Raw genomic sequence first — 24,077 nt, 5'->3', positions numbered from 1 at the left:
ATGAATTAACTTTGAGAGCCAGATGGAAACAAGACAGTGATCCAGTCAGCAACGAAAAGTGTGGGGAAGCATAGAGGGAAAACTCATAATTTGGACAGGTAATGTCAGAGTCACAACTGATTCAGAGCAATGGGACATAAAATTAAATGTAAATAGAAGCTGGAAGAAAACTAATTGTTAGATAAGTCATCAAAAAAACCCTAAAAAACAACCCACTAAAGGAGAATTGCCCTGAACTTATGTGTTTCTATGGGAAAGCCCATGAAATGATTCGTACATTGAAGTGGTGGCCTGTAGAGTAGAAAGAGAATCAGGAAAGCAGAGTATTGTTCATTAGATTTTAAAATCGGAAAGTTATTTAATGATCTGTATTCAAAATGTAAGTTACAGAATCTGATCTAGAAGTTACTGGAACAAAAGACAATTTATGGTTAAAATTAAGCACGTGTTCTAGAAGGGTATGAAGCTTTCACACTGCGGCTAAAATATAAAATTTCTTCTTTGATTTTTGCAGGGATTATTTCTGCTCATTAGAAGGAAACCAATAGAGACTTGCCCTTTTTTTCTAGCCTCAAAATTTTGGTATGCTATTTAACATTTGGAAGGTTTTGAGACACTCTAAAGATGTCCCCAGTATCATGACAAAATTGGAGGCACTGTAATGGAATGGGCATGTGCTCGCTGATTTTGTGGTTCATGCCTGAGTCATTTGACTGCATTAGTGTCTGTCCATCCAGTCATATGATGAAAATACATTGCAGTAGAATCTGAGTCTCTCAGTGAAGATACCTGCAAACATCTACGTATATTTGCAAATGAATGCACCATTAACCTGTATTAAAATTAGGATTGAGAAGCTTAATATTGTAGTTTATTTAAGTACATTAGTACAACTTAATAATGTTAGGAATCAGAAAGCAACCATTAGAGATCTTGAAACTTAAGCAGGAATGACTCATCCTTATATTCCTCTAAAATATTAACTGTATGTGTGGTGGTTCTTCAAAATTATCATAAACATATTTAAATGTTATTTACATTTACCTTGAAATGAGTACTAAAAGGTTTTTATAACATGATATCATTCATAGAACTACCTTTTTTTGGAGTGTGGCTATGAAAATAGTTTTACTTTGCATGCTCAAATGATATTGTGGTTATGTACCCCAAGTACCTTACTCAAAATATGTGTAAAATGACCTTTTGATTTCACATGATAAAACCTTTGCTTCCAAAGAGTTTGAGAAGTTTTACATTTGTACATTCACAATCCCAAAACTATTATGAAAAGTTTTCTTGAATCTGTTCCCATAGAGATCCGAAATTAAATTATAGGGAAACATAAACTGCATTAGACAGAACTGATCTGAAAATGTGAAGTTGTCAGTTCATACTCACATAGCTCTGCACACTAAAAAGTAACATTATTGCAGATTGGCACAAAACATTTTCAGCACAATATTTTATGTTACTATAGGGATTTTGACAATTACATATGCTGAATTGTAGTTTTAGAAGCTAGCAAGCAAGAAATTACAATTCTGTTGTATTACACGCAAGAAGATAATCATGTTACTACAGAATACATCGCATGTTCTGTAAAGCAGTTTCAAAGAATATTTTCGGATACTCATCAGATGATAATGACTGTATAAAGGGTGGAGCCCTTGTTTTCAGTTGTACCCTATAGAAAAGTTTCAGATCCATTTTTAGATCTAGAAAACTGGTTTATATTTTTACACATAAAAAGCTGACATTTGCTATATTGCATCTTGTTTAATACGTCATTGCTCTAAATTGGACATAGGCAGAGAAAAATTTGTGTTTAATTATTTTCATATTTTACTGTAAATTACTGTTTGTAATATAATTCCCATTTTTTGGCCCATGTGTCTTTCCTCTGAAGATTTATTTGCAAGTATATGGACTGATTGGTTAAGAGACCCCCTAGATTTCATCTTGTGAGCAACCAAAGTAGAAAAATTTTGAGAAAACTAACATTTTCAATATTTATAGATAATACATAGTTAGACAACTGCCATTCCATAGTTTGAAGTCATGTGTTCGATACCTTAATATTGTTGGGTTTTTAGTTTGAGTTGGCAATCCGGAACAACGATTTAAATTTGGTATGAATGTTATTACAGACGATATACTAGTGATCCTACTACTTCTGTTTGTGTTCTTAATCAGATAGCCGAATTCAGGATTGTTACAGAATATGGGTATTACTAAATTTAATTTCATTTAAGTGAGGTTTGTCAGGAGTGTTAGTATCTTTTACTGTGTCAGATGCTGAAAAAGAGAAAGTCATGCTTTGGGTTTATAAGTTTTTATGAGTTCTGACAAAGAAGCAGAAAACTGTGAATTTCAATAATCAGTCTGTAACCTAGGCAAATTATGAAGTTTCAGTATCAATTATATTTGTGCGATGTAGTGAGATCACAAGGAGGTAGGGTGAAAGAAGGATTAGGTTGCTAAATATTGTAAACTCAATAGATGTATTCTTTTATACCATAAAACCAATTTACTGAGTACACAGTTTTAATACGCAGTAGAGTTCTGAATATTATTGTTCATGCTTGTATCCTGAAGAAATTAAATTGGCTCCCTCTAAACTCAAAACTGAGAGGCTGGTTTTGGTTCTGTGAAATAATTTATCTCAGTGACGCTGATTTTTCTTAATTGATGATGTGAGTTCATTCTGATGTGTTGTGACAGTTGTTTTCACTTACATAATTTCCATGAGAGAAATTTGAGGAATAGGAAAAAACAGTTTGACGTTTGGGATGAGTGTGAGAGGGTCAATGGATCTTCATACTCCTTTTAGTATGGGGAGGGTCTGGTTGTGAGGGCTGCAGAGATGTGTTTTACTTCTTAGCATGACAGGACATGGTTTCACTTGGTATTTGTTAATCTGCAAAATATTTGCTGATGTTGTTGATCTTGGTGAGCTATTTGAAAGTTAGATGGGAAAATTAAGGAAAAATTTCTTCAAGGGTATAGGTTTAATGATTTTCCATATCACTGTCAGGGTACTGTGGTGTAAGGTGGGTATTTGTATGGTTGAGGATAGTTTTCTGTTTGTACCGTAGCAAGTTTGTATATGTAATTCACATGATGTTTATTTCCACAGTGATTGTTGGGTGGAAGTTGTTAGTGAGGTATATAATATGTATTCCTTACAGAGGAGATGAGAGATACTGGTTTTGGTGTGTTTTGGATGATGCTGCAGAAGTGAGGTGTCTTAGGTCATTGGCATTACATTTGGTCATTTTGTAGATGGTAAGGGTATGGCCATTACAGTATCCAAGAGGCTGATGTTGATTCAGTTTGAAGAAAGGTGACTATAGACCTTGCAGTAGATACTGATGAGAAAGCCCTAGCTTTCATTCCAGATACAGCTTCAGCACGGTATTGATGTAATTATCTAAAAACCAAAATATTTAACTTGTGGTAGCTTGTGCAGACATGTCATCCTCGTGTGCATATTTGTGCCCATTTTTGAATTAGCTGTTATCTGATCAGACTGACTTTTCTGCATGAAGAGATATATATGCTGGCTTCAGCCTTGTAGAAACTTCTGTTGGGCCAGGATCCCATTCTGGGTTGAGGTGGTAGGCAAGTCTGATACTTTGAAACAAACCTTTTCAGTTATCTATTTCCATACATGCCTTGGAGGGCTGGTGTTAACATTGGCATAGTGAGGTTATTTCCAATAAAGGAAACTAATGCACTTAAAAGATGCTGCCTGTTGTAGTTAAACAAATGTATCTCAAGTATTGAAATAAATCATGTTTGTAAACAACATATAGGTACCTAATTTGTCAGTAACATTTGCATTATTTTCTTCCTTCTGAACTAAAGCAAATACATAAATATAGTATCTGTGACACCTATATTAGGTGTCAATATTAGGATATTTCAGGTTGGTTTATATCTTTTCTGTTTATTTTTACTAATAATACTAGAAAGTTAAGAACAATGCTAAGCTGCTTAATATTACGGAAAGAATGCATATATTTGTACACTGGGAGTCAACAAAGGCATCTTCTAATAGACTTGTTACATGAAAGTGACATGTTTTTGTGAACTTTATTCCTATTCAGTTATATGGAGGAAGAGTGGCAGTATTTCTTGCACTCCCAAGTATCTGATGCTACTGTAATGATAGAAAGCACTTTTTTTCCCACTAGTGATACAATTCATGTATTTAAAATATAAAGGTCAATTAAAAACACCCAATATCTAGCCACAGACATTTTGAAAAAATACTGCTTGTAAACCAAAATGCAGTTAATAGATCTGTAATACATATGTATGAAAATGAAGATTTTAAAAATCAGATTTTATTCTGATGTTTCTTATGCATCTCGCATATGTTAAAGAAATATTTTGTAAGAGGATAACATTCCAGTCTATTTTCAAATCTTCTTTATTTCGTATAATGCATTTCATCCCGAGTCAAACAAAGTATGTGTTGGAATCTAACTTTGGCACACATTTGATTGGTAACAAAAATTAATTTAATTCTCCCAGCAGATTCAGCAGTTACAAAGCAGCTAGAAAGTATGTGAATATAGTGATTGTAAATCAAAACATTTCATATATTGAACAGCTGCATTTCTTAAAAAATGTAGTAGTGTATATTGTCAGATGGGGGTGGCTAGGAAATGTATAATGAGTTTGTCAGCAAAAGAGAAGTGATAATGTTGACTGAATTCTCTTGTCGGTTATACTAAAGTAACTCTGCTAAAACAGTAGATTTTTCTGCATTTAGAGTAGCTCAGCTAAGAGCGAAATTTGACCTTGGTTCTGAAGGGGGAATACAGCTGAAGAAAAATTAGTTTTCCCACTTATGAAAGCAAAATAAATGCTTACTTCTTCTCTAAGTATTTATTGCTCGTAGTTCTCTGTCAGCTCTATTACGGACATGTTAAGCACTGTTTACAGAAATCTTTTCTTTTTCTTTTCTCTACAGATGATGACACGTTTTCCAGTGTGTTTTGTGAAAACTCTAAGAAGCTTATCAATGTACATTTGTTTGCCCTAGCTGCTAAGTATTATTCTTTCTCTAATGTTGGAGTATGTACCCCATTAGAAGACCTGCTTGAAGCATTGAGAGGAGACAATCAAGGAACAACAGGTATAATTAAATTTGCATTTAAATTTTTACTTATTTATTATAGGACCTGCAGAGTTTTGGTTTTGGAGGGTAGTTTGTTGTCTTTTTTCCCTACATGCTTCTCACTTCGATTTTCATTTGTTCCTAGATTCTTTGTTGCCTTTGTTTGGAAGATGGATTCTCTTGCTAAAATTTGAACAGAGAGGTCACAGCATTCAGTACCTATAGTCCCTTCCTAAGATTCAGTTTTAAAGGAGATGAGATAGACAAGCAGGCACATCATTTTTTGAGATTTCTTGTTCATTCCCTTTGTTTTTCTTCTCCCTGAACAGCAATCATGGTTGCTATTCTTGCATTTTTTAAAAAGTCTCCCCCTAAAAACTGGCAAGTGGGTTTTCTTGTTACATTAACATGTGCTTTGGTGTTTAGCTGAATATGGCCCAATAAGTGTTTGATGTCTCAAAAAAAAAAGATATTTTATTCATTCTTTATGTTTTGGACCAATACCAATTATATGGCATAAAACTGGAGTAATTTAATTTTCTGTAGTTAAAGAAATTGGATTAAAACACTCTCAAGTTGGCATGAAGTTGGACACTGGAAGTCTTACCCCTGATTATATTTTTTGTATCAGATAATAAACTGGCATTTGTACTTACTTGGATTGCTGTCATTTTCACTGAAAATGTGCTCTTCATGGAGTCCTCAGTCTTTATAGATTTGTCACTGTCTTTCAGATTTCTCATTAGTTTTTCAGAGACAGAGCAGCCTTTGCCTTTTAGTGTGCGTTTTATCTCTGTAATACGTTAAAACTTTTACATTTCTTATCCTAAGTGATAACACTGTTTTATATATATATATATATATGTTGGGAATCTCCCATTTTCTATAACAATCTTCTCGTTCCAACTTTGGCATTTTCCATGGTTGGCTCCCCAGTTTTTAATTTCTTCAGAAATACTAAAATTCCATAGCTAAGATAGTCTTAATGCTTTGTTGTGCATTGTTCTTGCTTTCTGGCTTCTTTCCTCCAGCTCTTCATTTATCTGAAGCCCTTTTTTCTTGTTGGACAACTGTACATTGCTTTTTTTCTGCTTGCTTTTTAGCTCTTTTCATTTTCATTATGCTCTCATTCCTTGTGTTCTGCATAATTTTCTGTAATTCTCCAGTTCTACCTTGTTATAATCCTATTTGAGTTCATACCTGGATTAGCTTTCTTAAGCAAAACTACAAGGATTCTTTCATCTTCTTGTCATGCAGAATGGAGCATCAGGAATAAGGTAATTGCTGACTATTTTGTTCTGTGTCTTGCAGGAGAGCTGCTCAGTTGAGTGACTGGGGCCTGGGTTTGTAATTCTAAATCATACTTCATAGGAAAAATAAAATGTGTTCCAAATGTATACAATGGTATTATAATTCAAAACCTTTATGTTGAATTGGCAATAAGTATCAGTTAAATTAACTTAATTGAAGTTCCTGGCAATCACTTGGCAGAAGCAAAATACCAAATTATGGATTCAGAATGTGCAAGTTGCCAAATAGAAGTTGTGATCTTTTAACTTTAAGCAATTTTAGATATTTTGGACTTAATTCTGTATTTCAGAAAATATGTTAATTTCCTGACATACTAAAGCTTGCAAGTCAGGAGAAGTGTAAGTCTGAGAAAACTGGCAACTTTACAATGGCCTTGCTCATATTCTGAAACGTATGCATCCGGATAATTCCATTTACATTTCAGATGTTTTTAATACATTTTCTTGTTCTAAGACAAACATGCTTACGAGCCTATTCCCACAGTTTGCATACTTGCATAGTTCTCTAATTTCTTTACCATCTTAATGTAGACATCTTGCTATCCTGCCTTGGAATAATTGGCAAGCACAGACATTTTAAGTGTATTTTGGACACAGCTACGCAGAATGGAGTTCTGAGTCTAAAGGGCTTTCTCCACTGCTTCCTAACAAAGGTCACTGTGGTCCTTACCACACCATCAGGTTGCTTGCACTGAACACACTGGGTCCAGAAGAGCTTGGCCAGCAGGGAGAACTTCTCTTGTTACAGGCTTCATATCTGTTGTAAGAAGTGAGGGTTGCTCTAGAGTACTGGATTAAGAGTACTCTCTACCTTTACCAATGTGTTTATGGCCAAGGTAGTAGTCATGCAGTGACTGTTAATGAATCCAACTTTAAATTCTATGTGCTGGAGTATCACTCTGCCTCAGTGTCTTTTTAGTATATGGTTATCCCAGTCCCTCACTCTGGCTTATGGAATTAAATGTTGGCAATGTAACTTCCGTATAGGTGACACTGAGTTTCTTTATTTGGTGTGTCTGAATTTCCACAGATGGCTGGGGTATAAAATCCCTGCACCTTGCTCTAGGAAATTTTAGGGAGATCTGCATTAGCACTGTGTAAAAGACAGTTTCTCCTCAATTTGTTCAGCTTCCCAACTAAAGATATAGCTGTAAATGGCATTATAGAGTTGAAGCAGTTTTTCAAATGGGAAACAGCTACCTGTGGTAGGGGTTCACAGTGGAAATAAGTAACATTTCAGTACCAGCTAAAACTAGTAACATTAAGCTTTCTGTTACTCTATTCTACCCAGGGTACTTCTGTGAAGTATTCGAACCACACTTTTTCTTTTCACCACAAAAGGAGATGGATCTCTACATTTCTTACGGTTTTTGAAATTAGAACTTGTTCTGCTTGCATCATAATGAGATCTACATGTATAATTATTTGTTTCAAGAGAGTAATTTTGTGATAGAATGAATTTACAGTTTGTTTAAAATTAGTATAGGTATTTTTTCAAATTTGCAGTTGTCTTGGCAATATAAAGTCACCAGTACAGTTAGATTGTAGTATGTCTGCTTGTTTTTCAAAATAATGTAAAAAAATCTATCAGAATTTTGCAGAAAATGCAGCAGCAGTAAAATATTAAAAAATCCTTAGATTTTTGCAAACTGTATCATCTTCCCTGAGCTGAAATATAAGCAGAGTGTTCATTCTGCAACAAGTAGGAAAAGAAGTCTAAAAATGGTTAAGAAACTTTTAAGAGCTAAGGTGATAAATACATTATATATGTAGGTATAAGCAAACTGTGATTTTTCTACATGTAACCTCAGCTTTTGTAAGTTATGTCTTGTTTCTGCATTTCTTCCATATTGGAAATACTTAATTTGTTTTAAGTGCTCTCTGAAATGGTACTTCATACAGCGCTACCCAATTCAGTCTTTGAGTTCATACTACAGCAAGGAGTAAAAGGTGCATTATGTGGTGATAGTTCAAAGTGACAGGGCTGCATTAGAGAACAGTCAAACAACTTTTATTTCTGTCAAGAAGTTAAATGTCTGTTTCTTTCTGTTCCCATTCTGCTGCTTCTTCTGATAAGCCTATCCAGACACAAAAATGTTCAGATTTAAACAAAAAAGGAGACCTTATTTTAAAAAAAAATATTTTTGTTGTTTTCAGTTTTTTTCTATTTTTCTTTCATTTGAAATGCTTACAAATGAAGAGTTTTTTTAGGACACCATGTAGATCTTCACAATTTTAAAACTGAGGAGAATCTGTAGTGAAATAACAGACACTTGTTTCTGCACTTTGTTTTGTTTAAAAGTATTTGAGTATTTTTTCTTTTGTCAGTTCATAGAGTTTATATTAGATTTCAAGTATTGTCATAACAATTTATTATAAAAAAACAGATGTTTAAGAAATAGAGAGATCCTGTGGGTTTTATGAAAAATAGAGAAAACACTAGGTTTCTCATGAGCTCAGTTAAATTCCCCACTCGCTTTTAAAAGAAGTAACACTCTTGGCTTCATTCCCAGCATGATCTGATCAAGGAATGAGCATAGTTTTTGCCCAATGGTCAGTTTCTGGACAGATGAAGACATACTGTGCAAAAAGCAGAGAATGGGGAAGTTTATTAATCTGCCTAGATGTGTAGAGAAAGTCTTGTTTTCTAGGAGCATGCTTGTCAATAATGGTACAGTTTCTTCTACCCTCATGCAAACTTAGAAAAATTTCCATCAATTTAAGTAGAGCCAAATGTCCTGTAGTATTGGTGGTGTAGGAGAAATGTGCGGGTTTTCCCAAGGGAGCAACTTCTAACTACTCCTTTGGTCTGATGATATAGAGATGAGGAAGTGAGTGTCTGGTATTCTCCACAAGCAGTAAACCTGTGGTAGAGATTGACTGCATCTCATTAACACATTCTCCAGCAACACTGAAATGAGTGATTTTGTACCATAAAGCTGTAGCAGTTCTATAACCCACCCATAGGGTAAAGAAAAGTGCATTTTCCTTTGAATTTCCCCAACATCGCTCATATCTTTCTTTTGAGGTATCTCCCACTTGATGTTGTGAGCAAATCTGTAGTATTAACAAGCTGTACTGTGTGATTATTAATTGTCCCTGCCCTTATATTTCATATATGTAATAAATGTGATAAACAGCGCAAGAATAAGTATTTTTTAATGGGCAGAAAGACATAGCCCAATTCTGTAGTGGTAGATAATGCCTAATGCCTGGTCAGGTATTAGATATGCTACATTTTTAAAAAACTACACCAAGAGTACTAAGTTTTACAGTGTGTTGAATTTTCCTGATCCATCTGTAATTTAGAAGTTAGTCTTTTAATAATTTAGTGAGTTTTTAATTAAAAATTACTATCCTTATAATATTAAAATATTAAAAATATAAGCATTTTTTAGGCTGGTATTTTTTCTGTTTGATCTCAAATCTTTATTTTTATGGGTTGTGTTAATGAGTACTTATTTTCTTAAACTGATACAGGTATCAAAACTGATGAGTTTATGAATAATAAGAAATCACATGAAGTGCAGATGATGTCAGAGCTGGTAGACAACATAGCGAATTATTGTGGTGTAAAGCAGGTAAGAAAGCTTCTTACTGTGCTACTGTGTACCTTCCAAATTATTCTCCTTATTGTGTTTGAATACATCATTCTGATATTCTGTCACTGCTGTTCTTATTTTTCCTGTAAATATTTGTAGCTAAAGAACAGCCTTTAGGGCCAAGCTGAAGGACAATTTTGTTTACAAATGTATTGTTTCAAAGGAGCTGCCTTTCAGTGAGTCATAATCATTTTATGACTCATGAAAAAATCAAGAAATTACAGTCATCCTCCATATGTTGAGCAGCTAAAAATTGCACTGCTTTTTGCTATACACAGGTACTTCCTTGTTTATCAGTATTATATTGCTGGCAATTTACCATAAGCTTCAGTAGGAGAGCAAAACTTGATTCTTCTTCTGTCAGGCACACAAGAGTGCCGCATAGAGACCAAAGCAGAAAATCTGAGAAATTTTGAAAGCTCATCTTATTGTGGCACAAGGGATTTAAATTGTTTCTTGTTGTTTAATGCTGTTCACCTTTATTTAACATGGGTTGAGATCTATCAGTTATGACCTTTCTATTTTGAAGAGAGACCAGATTAAGCAGAGTCTTATGTAGCAGAGTGTGCATGAAGTACATTTGGTAGAACACGCATAGGATCTGGACACCTGACACCATTATCACCCAGCAGTTACTTTTGAATTGGATGTTTCATACATCAGATGACAAGTTCATCCTTGGAAGGTGAAGAATTGCAGGATTCCTTTATCGAATTTGATTGTAACTTACCCTTGGTTTTTTTACATGTAATTATGATTACACAGTGCACTAGATCACTGTTGGATTAAAACCTTGTAGATATTTGCTTATGGATCTGTTGACAAAACAAAAGCATTGCAACAATACTTGACTTTTTTGAGTACTGTATTTCACATTCTATTAGACAAAAGTACACCAATACCATTTCCTTGGTTTACATACATGTAATTTTTCTTTTTCAGTGTTAAACTTTCCGTTATATTCCTTTTAGACCTTCGTTGCAGTGAGACTGAATTTTTAAGTATCTGGGTGAACGGAGTTGGTTTAATTATTTTAATCTCTATAATGCTGGTGACTGGCTAATGTAGCTTCATCCGCGCTTTAAACTGTAGATGACTAGTAGCTCTGGACACTGCATTTGATTTCTTTCTACATCTGAGCTGCACTTGCTTTCTGTGCAAGGGGCTGTAAGTGTAAATGGAGACTAATTTTCACCAGCCTAATATTAATTCCCACAAAGATTTGTGGAGAACAAACTATATTTGTTTAAAAACAAAGCTTAGTAAAGTATCTACCCAGATTTTATGCTGAACATATTCCCTCTGAGCCTGTTTTTTTCTTAAGTAAGTATGTCTGAGCATAGTTTAATGTATCAGGTGTGGGCAAGGGGAAAGAGACAGCTGCAGCTGGGCAGGCTGAGTCTGTATTAACTGTGGTCTCTGGTATCTCTTGAACCCCATATTGTGCCTGGCCTTTGTCATGGGAGAGTGCTAGCTGGCCTGCTTCATATCTGCATCAGGGGCATGGCTAAAAATTAATGGTATGGCCAGTCCTGTGCCAGGGTAGAGTACATTGCCATGTTCTGTTCAGTTTAGTGGTAGAGACATAACTGCAGTGTCCCGAGCTGCTGCTGCCATAGATGAAAGGGCAAGCCCCAAAACTTGGATTCAGCTCTGAGTTGCTGAAAGTGAACTTTGATTTAGAAGTTATTTGGCTCAGACTGAGTTTAATTTCGATAATATAAATGATGCAGTACTCTTGATAAGTTTGGGTCAGGCCTGTGGCATCCTTGGAAACAGAGATCAAAACTCTGAATCCCAACCATCTGTTTTGTGAAGAACAACTGATGAAGGCAAAGTTTTAGGCAGTCTTCTCTTTACAACTGGGATTACCAAGTAAAAAGAGAGCTGCAATTAAGGCCAGCTATTACTCGATGAGATGCAATCATTTTGTGAGCATCTGCAATCGCTTACAGCAATGGAAGGCGATCTCTCCACCAACAATTTCAAGAGCCAGCCGCAGTTACAAGTATGGGTGCCCTCAACAGTTGTAAAGTGGATGCACTCTGTAAAGAACAGAAATACAGTAGCAGCAGATTTGTGAAAACTAATTTCTTCTATCTTTAGCATGGTTTTATCCTTGCTTACCTTTTGCTTCAGGCAAGTATTAGGTTTTCAAGTGTTGAAGATTTTAATGTACAGAAAAAGCTAGGAGAGTGTAGTTAGCTTATAATGCAATACTAAATGTTCTCTGCATTTGCTGGAAGGTGGTGTTTCATATAGCATTTTCATTTAGATTTTAAATAGTTCCTGTGAGATTCAGGAATGAAAGGAAAGGAAAACCCATATTCAGAGAGTAAAAAAGTAGAGCCACCTTAATGATACAACCTAAGTCCCGATGTAGCAGGTTACTAGTAAAATCTCAAACAGATCATTATTAAGTATGTGTCAATATGCTGCAATTTCATTCAGTGATTATGCACTTTTATCAGATGGCTTGGAGTATGTGTAGACAAAGGATTATTTTCTGTTTTTTTTTTTTTTTTTAATGGTGCCATTTAATGAAAAATATTATTGCAGTATATCACTGAATATGAAATGCCAACTGCTCTGTATTAACTTTTTTTCATCTTAGTCATACACTGTAACAAAATTTATTTGTGCAAAGTTACAAATCCCTAATATATGAAAAGAGCTTTCCAGTTACACTTTAAAAAAAAAAAAAGCCTCCTTCTCAGTTATTAAAAAAGCAACTCCTTTTGTTTTGGTTCCCTTCAACTTAAAAAAATACAGGAATTGTAAAGTTTTAGGGGAGTTTTTTTCTTATTGATCTTTTCTATCCTCACAAAACAAAATATATGCAGCATTTAATTAAAAAATCTAGAGCTCTGAAAACACAACACATGTTTTACAACAGCACATGTCCTCAGGGTGTTTCTTTCAGATATTACAGATCACTGACAGCTTGAAAAATGCCCTCCATTTCACCTCCATACCCATGATGTGTAATGGGTGGTAGAGTATATTACTTTCTTGCGGTATTTCATAATGTAGTATAATAAATAGTAAAATGAGAATAAAAGTTAAATTTATATTACTACTGTAATCACTTCTAAGTTAATGATTTGAATTAAAACATTAAAGCAAACTACCTAAAGTGGGTTTTTTTCAGTTGTTACTGCCCCCTTTAAGCATTGTTCCTATAGTAGAAATGGAACTTTATTTTTTAAAGAAGTTCTTGATTAAACTCTGAAAAGAAGCCAGTTATGACTCCTCTTTGCTTAAATGCATATTTGTTTTCTTTAATGTATTTGTGAAAGTTTTTCTTGGAAATTGCAGCATGAGCAGCAAGAGTTGCAATGTGTAATTTAAGTGTGATACAATTCTGCATTCAGCATCCATTAAATTTGTGATCTGGTGCTGGGTAAACTTCTGGAAGCATCTTCTGGAAACAAAGTTCTTGATTGCACTATGCCACAAACTGTGTTTAAACATAGTACCCAACTCACTATGGACAAGACCTTTGGAGTTCATTATATCATGGAAATTTCATTTTAAAAGTTCATGCTTGGCAGATACACTGTGGATTCCTGATTACTTATGTAATCAAGGAAAGGTAAAGCAGGGGTTAATTTAATGCAATCTTTTTGTTTAGCACAAGATCATTGCCTGGTTATTTCTACTAAAATTCTCCTTTTCGTTTTAAAACTATTCTCCCCGTGCTAATTTAACAATATGCTGCTTTGTTTTCTTTTTACTTGGAAACAGCTAAAGAAACCTTACCCAAACAGCAGTTGGTCCTTACAGCCACTAGAGGTCACACGTAGGAGTTAGGAATAGTTCACTAGCTGACTCTCATGTCCAAATGCTGCCTTTCACAGAAATAATTTAAAACCTTGTAGAAGTTGAGGTGTGCATATTATGCATAATAGTAATATCTGCTACATAAAATAGTGGGTAAAATTGTTCCTTGAACATTTTTTTTCCTTCACTTTTAAATAATTTAGGAGAATATTGGTGATGTGACAAATAAACAAAATTTTCAGAAAGTATGCTTAGATTATATCTATGCTATTTCACTAAATCCACTCCTGTACTGATTTCATTCAAGAAATTTGGATTGTGGCATTACCTAGATGGCAAATGTGCAGCAATATCACATGACGCGTGCTGATGAGAAAGCCACGTGCAGCCTGGGTAAACAATTTTTACCTAATAGTGTATGCTCTCCACTGTTTTATGTAGTCTTTAGTGACATTGGTTCAAATTTTTATTTCTAGTTCCATGGCTGTACAAATCTTTAACTTTCTTAGAATAAGGAATAAATCTTTCTTTTTCATTTGAGTAAGAGTATTGTTCTACTAAGCATTCTTACCTGATGAAAAACATTGCAGTTGAGTTTAAGATGGATCCATGTAGTATATGCTACTATTTTGGCTTACAAATAACAGTGTAAGCTTTCTTATGAATGTGTGACAGACCAAGAACAAGACATAGATGTTTTTGAAGCAAACATTTTCAGGAACATCTACAAGGAAGTCATTATATCTAGTCAGTATAATTTTTGGTAGATATCTGAACAGAAGCAAACATTATCATTTTCTTTCCTTACAGAAATGTCACTCTGCCTATTCTTGTAAAATATTTTATATTTTTATTACAAATTCAAACACACGATATAAAGCTGTGATTATGTAGTTGTAGTACATAATACTGTACTACTGTAAAGGTCTCAGGTTACCCTTGATTCTGCTACTACTCTGTATAATGTTTTTCCTCCTGTGTTATATCAATCAGTGGACTAGTACATGCTGTCAACTATGAGACACACTAAACTGTCACATAGTTATCCCTTCTGTTCTATCAGTCCTCCAGAGCAGGCAGTGGAAAGCACGTGGCATATGAGCCTCTGTTTTACTACAAAAGCATTCCCATGTTAATCAAAGCTGTATGGAACATTTTCACAGAACAGAAAAGTGTTATAAATGAGCATTCTGACATAAAAGAGGGTATCAATATCACCTGTCTTTAGGTCACATCTGAAGGGATTAAGTTGGGCACTGAATCTGAAGATACTCATATCTGTACACCTAGTGTCTGTACACCTAGACACCTTAGTATGGCAGTTGGGTGCCTAAAGCTCAATACTGTGAACGCTTTCTTTGCTCTATATCCTGACCCAGTTTAGCAAGGGCAGGTGGTGTTGTTAGTGGCTTATGGTTATTTTCTTTAGCAGAAGGAAGTTCTGTGTCAAAAAATACACTGAAAGTCAGGACAGGTACATTGCGTAAGCGTTGCAGTGTCTGTTTTCTGGACCAGATCAGTTAAGACTTAATTCTGTGTTGTAGAGTCAGGAAGTAGACCAACAAAGCAAAAGAATTAAGTGTATTAGGAGGTATGATAATGATAAAGTAGCTATTAAATCCATGCTTAAATATTTAGGGAATTATTTTGCACTTGATTGAAGTGTGTCTTGTTGCTCATTAATATAGCAAATTTTATTTTCTGTTTTCCCTGTTGTCTAGGTGATTGACATAGGTTCTGGAAAAGGCTACCTGAGTTCATTTTTGTCCATGCAATATGACTTAAAAGTTTATGGAATTGACTCCTCAAACACCAACACTAATGGTGCTCATGAAAGGAACAGAAAATTGAAGAAACACTGGAGAGCGTATCAGAGTCGAGGAAGAGCAAACCTCAGAAGACAGATGTTGGAAAAGGCAAATGACAGGCTAGTGGAAAGTGAAATTAAATGTAAAGCAATCAGTGAAAAGCTCTTAAATAATGACAGCAGTCTTCAAAGTCAGGACCAAGTGACTATTCAGGATTTAGTTCCTTCTTGTGGTTTCACAGAAATAGCTACATCTGAAACCAACAACCAAGCTGGAGTTGATTTGGTGGCTCAGACAAAATCTGATGAGAGCAAACTTTTGGAAGAGGTTCTTGCTATTCTAAATGTTCTGCCTGCTGATGCTGTAGAAGTTTTCTCTTCGTCTCCATGTAACTGTGGGGAACTCTGTGAAGAGGAAAAGGTGCAAAGAAAAATGGCATCTCTCAAGGTGAAAGAAAGCAAGTCAAGTGAATCAAACCTGTATTTTCCATTGACCTCTTGCATCACTGCAGAAACAGAACTCAGTGACATCATAACAGATTTGGAGGTTATTTCACTTAATATTTGAAGTAGATTGTCTATTGTCTTTATATTGCTATTTTCATATGTACATAATATTTGCTGAGTGTACATAGAGTGCTGTCAGGGGTGTGAATGAATATTCTGGCCCAGTAACGTTTCTCAGACAGCAGAACTATGTCTAGCAGATACAGAATGTTTTTCTATTTTAATATATGTGTTGGGATTAGTTTGAATATATAAAGCAGCCTTTAGAATTTATGGGGTAGCTAATAATCAGCTGTAAAAGTTGACAGTATACATATTAGCACATTCAAATATTTTACAGTTGTGGTTATAGATAATATCTAATTATTATGAAAATATTTATATTTACCGTGTAGATGGATATTTTAAGCACTGGAACTTCAATTTGCCTGAAATTTCTTGGGTTTTAAGTTTCATATTTTTGTAATTTCAGTTTAACTTTGAAGGCATTTGAGAATTTATTGTGTATAGTACTCAATATAAAAGTACTATAAAAGTTTGTAAAGAGCCCCGTTTGCAAATAATGTTTTTATATTTTGACTTTTCAGAGTTACTTTAAGTTTGTCTAGTAATTTACTAGTGGGCAGGAATTGTGTCTGCACAAACAAGCCCAAGCTCAGCTGCCCAAAGACAGTGACACAAGTCTAGAAACTCTGTGGCTGTTTAGTTCCTATGCCTGAGCTAACGCACATTGATTGAGTAGATACATTCAGTCTTTTATGGAAAGATAAAAACTTGTCTGTGTTCAGCAGTACCTGAACTATTATATTCAGGGGTGTAATTCATCTCTGATTCAAGACCATAGGTTTGTGCTGATGGCCTTCTAACTTGAGCTCAGAGATACTACTGAGTATCTGAGAACATGTGGAACAAGCTCATGTCTGTCTGCAAAAGACACGCTGAGCAGCAGGGTTTGTTGATGAAGCATACGCCTTTACATTTGCAGAGTTGGATCTTGTATCCTCTTAGTATGTCATTTCTATGACGTAAAAGGTAGAAGAGATTCTATATTACTGACTTCATTAAAAAAAAATAAAATGACTGTCAGAAAAAGTAAAAGCTTCACTGTGTTAAAAAATAGTAATAACTCAACTGCACATTATTGTGATGAATGTCTGTAATTAGAAAACATTAACATGTGCAATCATTTACATGTTTTTAAAGTATTCTGAGAATTTTTAGAAATAAAATACTTTTTAGAAATAGTTGTATAAATATTTAAATTTTTTCTTGGAACCATAAATTGATATTTTTTCCACAAATTTTCCTAAGCTGGGACAGATGGGGAATGACTAAATTATTATTTACTGATTTATACTGTAAGTTCTTTTCTTGTGCTGGGGTTTAAATGCTGCCCTTGCAAATGCATATCTTCCCTTAGCTTCCAAACTTCAGTCTTCTTCCACTATTTCTCTGATTGCTTGTCGGAAAAAAGCTTTGTGTAATGCTGACTGATACAGGAAAAAAGTCTAAAAATTAAGTTGGACTGAAACTGAACTTTTGCCACCTAAAAATTTTGCATCCTGAGAGAAGGAGGGGGCAAGCACAGAGAGGCAGCACAAAGTGGAAGGTGAGAAGAGGGACAGGAAGAATTAAAAAAACAGGAAAAGGGAGGTTTTACTGTTCTACACATACTGTATAATACAGATGGGTGAGAAAATCAGATACAGAGGAGCAAAAATAGATGTGCATATAAAGTCAGAATGTTTATAGAAAATCCCAGTTGAATGTCTTGGGGCTAATTTCTTGTTGATAACCTTGTTAATAAATAAGGCTGAAATTCAAAGCAACACCATGTTTACTATGTAGATTCCAACTCATAAAGCCAAAAGGGAAATATCTTATTATGAATGGTGAGGGCTAATTTGGATGGAGATATAGAGGGAAGGGGAAATTGAGGAAAAAGGAAATCAGGAAATAGAACAGACAGAAGAACAGAGCATCTGAAGCTGAAATTCTTTTTTTAGTTCTCACTGAAGTTCTTACTTGAAAGAAAATGTCCATTTGTTGTTGAATAGTAGGGGGCACATTGCAAAACTGCAAGCAGTACTACAGTTCTGGAAATAACAAAGCCTGCTGTTCACATTACATCTATATTTAGGAAGCGGGTTTTATTTCAGCAACTTAACGTAGCAGAAATTACATAGATGTGTCCAACCAGATTTACAGCAGTAAATCTGAAGTAAGAAAAGAAAGTAGCAGTAGTAGTAATAACAATAACAGGAAAGCTAGAAAAGACAAAAAAAATGGCCCATCTCCAGTCACCATGTAGATGTTCCCTTCCGTGCAGGTAAACCAGCTGCTATCCATAGTCTGGAACTTCTGGTTCCTCACAGCTGGTGAAGGTAGAGTGCAGAGATGTATAGTTCCTTACATGAACAAAGTGATGAGCAGCCTGCCTCTCCACAGAGGCGACGTACCATGTTTTCTTAGCACTGAGTGCTTTTATTATGCATTGAAAAATTCTGGAACAGAACAGCAGGAGTCCTCACAGAGTTGTGTGTTTAAACCTTAGAGCTCAATAACCATTTGCAGCATGTTTGGGTTTTGGAGTTTGTTGTTGTTATTCATGCTCCTTCAGTTGAAGAGGGACATGCTTTATTGTTGCTTTTTTTTCCTTCTTAGGACTGTATGATGGTGGGTCTACATACATGTGGTGATCTTGCTGCAAATACACTACGAATTTTTACAGCCAAGCCTGAAATCAAAGCAGTTTGCAGTGTAGGGTGCTGCTACCATCTGTTGTCAGAACAGTTTGAAAACCAAGAAGGTAATTCTGAGCTTAACTTGTGGCTGCCAGTTTGCATGTTGAGAGTATTATACCTTTTAATTAATAACCTCCTTGTGTTTGTTCTTTTCCATTGGCTTATTTAGTGCTGGTTTTAATTACATCATGTGGGTCATTCACTCCCGGATGCCCTGTAGCTTTTCTGTTATGCCATATATTCCGAATATTCTTACTGAAATTAGGAACATAAATGCAGAATGTTTTTATGTGTTTATGAATACAGCTGGTTTTATTCCATTACTTCATTTGTAAAATGGCCTTTTTAGTCCAGTATGTTTTCATCCTTTTGAAATATTTTATACCAGATTTTGCCCTTGGCTGTCACCATGCAACATACATTTATGTTGAGTTGTACATATACAACTATGAGCAGAATTCAGTCCGTGTAATGTATGTTATTACTCAAAAAACCACTCATCTGAGTACTGTGCTCTGGGGCATTGCCAGTTTAGAAGATGATGGAACAGGACATATATAACAGTTTTTCTTGGAGAGGCAACCTGAAAATTATTTGGGGATTCACACTATTGGCAAATTTTCCTTCAAATGTGTTTTTTTTTTCATTTTTGATAGAAAGTTGGTATCTTTACTTGAAAGGTAAATTCTGCATAATGAAAATCATTAAGTAGCTGTCTTTCTTGAGACAAGAAGCTGAGCTGTCTAAATGACTATCTGCCAAAGTCCTAGAACCTGATCAGCCAAATCTGAGAGAGAGGTGTATGGGCAAAGTTTATTTCAACTTTTTCAGGGAACTTCATAGACAGAAAGGTGGGTGAAACCCAGCTGCTGCTCTTTAAGTTTGCTGCTCAGGCAGCTAAGGCGCAGCTCCAGACTGACCATGACACATGCTAGCTTTTGCTTGGTTTAATGATCTTTTAATGTTTTTATCTTGCTCTGTAACAATTTTAAGAATTTTTGCAGTGTATTAATTTCAGTTATTTCACAATACTCCAGATCATCACAAAAACAAAGAAGTACAGTTGGAATTTCTAAGTTATAGAAATGTGATTAGTAAAAACCATAAAATTCCTTTTACATCAAGAGTTTTAAAAAATTATGAACTTTTCAGGCTTTTATCATTAAGTTAATGTGTCTGAAGCATTTGGTTGTTTCTTACTGCAAAGAGCACACGACTTCCTGTTCTAGCTTTAGGATTCTGGAAAAAGAATGTGCATAGGGTTTTACTAAATTATTGTTACTCAGACACCACCAAAAGATCAAGTGTGATAATCTAAGTTCAAACAAACAGATGTACAGGCACAGTGGTAAGAGATACTGCAGTTTCACAGCAGTATGGAAATGAAGCCAAATTGCACGTTGGAGTTTCTAGCTGTTTGATTTTTCTCATCTTGAAGGATAAAAATTATTCTCAAAGAAGAACCTTTAGGCAGAATAAAAGAAAATTACAGTATTCTTTTTTGGGGAAAGAACAGGTAACTAGTTCCAGTGATGCTCAAAAAAAAAGATTTTTTTTGCTATTATTATGAGGGTATGTATTCTAAAATCTATAATGCTGTTGTATTCCCCTGGAAAAGTCATCTACTATATAGTTTGTCCATAAATGCATAGTCGAGGGGTAAGAGCGCAAGGACTGACAATATCCAAGATCTAAAATTTCTTGAAAGGGAAAATTCAAGAGTTAAAACAATAGCTTGTGTCTACACTTCCTATGCATGGATTTCAAACTGACAAAGCGTTCTAGAAGATGCTAGAGAATTCTGTAAATAATCAGATGGTATGGGTCCAACAGTTCACTTGTACTAGAAGTAAATTAATTCCTCTTGCATCTCTCTGAGGCAAGTGAATTTTGGTACTGCTCCCAAAACAGACCAAATCATCGAACTGGGATGAAATAATTTAACTTGTAAGTGTCTTCTGGAGGTCATCTGGTCCAGCTCACAGTGCAAGGCAGGGCTAACTTAGATCAGGTTGTTCAGGGACTTGTCTAGTCATGTTTTGAGTATCTCCAAGGGCAGTGATTCAGCAACCCATTCCAGTGTTTGCCCTCACCACAAAGTTTTTTCCTCATATTCCTATTGTCTTTTCATTGTGCACCTCCAAGAAGAATCCAGCTTAATCTTTTCTGTTCTCTTTACCTTAGGTAGGTGAAGACAGCTGTTAGATCCTTCCTTGACCTTCTCTGCAGCCCTATAGTCCTCTTTCCACCACTAAACTAATTTTATTAAGTCAGTGTGGCGGGCTGGAGAGCCCAAAGAAGCATTCTAAATACTCTCACTCACACTTCCTAAAAAGGGGGAATAACCGCATCCCTTAACTTGCAGGCTTGACTGCTAAGCTTCAAAGTCCTATCGGTTTTCTACAAAACTGTGGAGGTTTGATCTCAACTGGCAGCCAGACACCGGCCCTTCACCTCCCCATCCCCCCTCTGCTAAGACAGGGGAGGGACAAAAGAAGAGAATTCGTGGGTTGAATAAAAAGAAAGAATTTACTAAATATAACAAGAGAACAACAGTAACAATAGTGAGTTTAAACAGAAAACAGATAAAACACAGCAGTGGCTTACCGAACATAGCAACTGCCCCCCACAGCAACAACAACCAAGTAAGCTCCAAAAAGAGGAGGCAAAAAAAAAAAAGCGCCCCAGAGCGAGACTGCCCACCTGGGCATGACATCACATGGTATTAAATACTCCAATGAAAATTAACTCTATCCTAGTCCAAACCAGGACATCACCCTACAGTCTACCTGTCTAAGCCTCATCTTTCCAATTTGACTGTAAAGATACTAAAGAAACTTTGCTGAAAACCTTGCTAAAGTCAAAGTAATCTATGACTATGCTCTCCTCTAGTTCATGGAGCCAGTCACTGCATCACAGAAGGCAATAAAGTTTGTCACTCCCTGTTAAATTCCTGCCAGCTCTTCTTAATCTCCTTCTTGTTCTTCATGGGTCTAGGAATGATTTCCAGGAAAATTTACTCCATAATCTTATAGAGAATTGCCATTAGACTGAAGATGGGTGTGATGTTTGCCTTTTTCTTGTCATCAGGAACTTCCCTTTATGGATGTGACCTTTCAAAGATGATAAAGTGTGGCCTTCATGTGACATCAACCAGTTGCCTCAGCTTCCTGTAATGCATCCGATTTGGTCACATGCACTTGTGTATTTCCAGTTTGCTTGTGTGGTCCCTGAACCAATATAATTTCCAGTGTAGGTACTCCTTCGCTTGCCCAGGCTCTAACACTATGCTCAGGGAAGCTACTGGCTAATCTAGGCATCAACCAGGGATTGCAGAGACCTGTAGAAGCCTTACATGGAGTGACTAATTCAGGTATTAGGATAGAGACTCAGAGCTAGATCTCTGCAGGGATGGATTGAAGATCTTCCTAAGAAGCAGAAATGATTGGACAGAATTTGCTGCAGCACAAGAAATCACTTATTTGTTTGAAATCAGTCCAGTAACCAAGGGCTTGCCTGCAAGGACACAGTGTGAAGTTCTGTTATAAAGCAATTTAAAGTTGTCTTGACTTAGTAGCTTCAAGGCTTAGAAATTTTTAAAAATGTGTTTTTGAAATGTCATTGCTTTTTTTTTTTTTCTTCCATAGAATCAGAGAATGATTTGTGTTGAAAGTGACCTTACAGATCATCTAGTTCCACCCCCCCTGCCATGGTCAGGGACACCTTCCACTAGCCCAGGTTGCTCAAAGCCCCGTCCAACCTGGCCTTGGACACTGCCAGGGAGGGGGCAGCCACAGCTTCTCTGGGCAACCTGTGCCAGTGTCTCACCACACCCACATGAAAGAATTATTTCCTTATATCTAATCTAAATCTACCCTCTTTCAGTTTAAAGCCGTTACCCCTCATCCTATCATTACACTCCCCAATAAAGAGTCCCTCCCCATCTTTCCTGTAGGCCCCCTTCAAGTACTGGAAGGCCGCTCTAAGGTCTCCCCTGAGCCTTCTCTTCTCTAGGCTGAACAACGCCAATGCTCTCAGCCTGTCCTCACGAGGGAGGTGCTTCAGCCCTCTGATCAAATTCATGACCCTCCTCTGGACCTGCTTCAACAAGTCCATGTCCTTCTTATACTGGGGGCCCCAGAGCTGAACACAGTACTCCAGGTGGGCTCTCAGGCAAACAGAGTAAAGGTGGAGAAACATCTCCCTCTACCTGCTGGCCACACTTCTCTTGATGCAGCCCAAGATATAGTTGACTTTCTGGGCTGTGAGTGCACATTGCTGACTCAGTCAGTTTTTTATCCACTGATACCCACAAGTCCTTCAATCTTTGCCTAGCCTGTATTTGTGTATTTTTTCCAGTTTAAAAGCTTCTTTATTTTCTTGAGGTGTGCACCCTTAAGGACAAGGTTGAAAGAAGTTCACTTCAACCCTTTTCCCCAAAGTAGCACATTTTCCATCTTTGCTGCTTCTTTAATGTAAATGCAGATGGTTCTTCTCATAAGCCTAGTTGAAACAGATATGCCAGCTTACAAAAAAGATGCTGTGGGCTGATGGTTGCTGTAACTTGTGGTGTCTGGGCTGCATGTTGTTTGGCAGTTAAGTTTTATTTAATACCAAGATCGGTCTTGTTTGAGGACAGTGAAAAATTGCTTTTTCAGTTCATATTACATGGAATTAGCTGATATTAATGGAACAAAATTTTACCTGTTTTGATGCCTAACGTAGTGTTTATAAGTCTGATGTGGTAACGACAACATATCAACAAAGTACATTATTTTTGGTGGGCTATTGAATCACCTTGGTTACTGCAAGTTTGGATTTTTTGTCTCTGAGGAGCTGACTACAGGGAATAATGCCTTTTCTCATATATTCTAAAAATAGTAAAGATATTGAATGTTTGCTTGATTCAGTTTGCCATTGGACCTGCTGTGAAAACTTTGGGAGTATTTCTGATGAAATTAGGTGCCATTAGTCACAGTCTTGAATATTGCAATCAGTACACAGTGTCCTATATGTCTATAAATAAGCTAAATTAATCTTGAAATTTTTATAATGGGACCACATTTCCAATTATCCTGGGAATAATTTTCAACTCCTAAGACTGTGAAAGCCTTTGTTTTGATTTATTAGTAGCTACAACAACCAAGAGGTGCTGTGTAATGTCAAATTTCAATTCAATTAAAAAAAAGTTGAAGC

At 35.9% G+C, this 24,077-nt stretch overlaps 1 protein-coding gene across 3 annotated transcripts in view; it reads left to right on the top strand.

The window, feature by feature from the left end:
* The window catches only part of METTL25 (methyltransferase like 25), a 69,586-nt gene that overhangs the window by 1,761 nt on the left and 43,748 nt on the right, over positions 1–24,077 (top strand). For 2 of the 3 annotated variants that reach the window (XM_074902780.1, XM_074902782.1), the window contains exons 2-5: positions 4,982–5,146; positions 9,919–10,019; positions 15,545–16,177; positions 18,802–18,946. In XM_074902780.1, the coding sequence (XP_074758881.1) occupies positions 4,982–5,146; positions 9,919–10,019; positions 15,545–16,177; positions 18,802–18,946 (1,044 nt within the window). The remainder of the gene's footprint in view (positions 1–4,981; positions 5,147–9,918; positions 10,020–15,544; positions 16,178–18,801; positions 18,947–24,077) is intronic. The other variant, XM_074902781.1, reaches the window with a different exon arrangement.

This window comes from Athene noctua, chromosome 3 (assembly GCF_965140245.1).
Source record: "Athene noctua chromosome 3, bAthNoc1.hap1.1, whole genome shotgun sequence".
In the NCBI taxonomy this organism is placed as follows: domain Eukaryota; kingdom Metazoa; phylum Chordata; class Aves; order Strigiformes; family Strigidae; genus Athene; species Athene noctua.
This window is presented reverse-complemented; position numbering and strand designations above follow the sequence as displayed.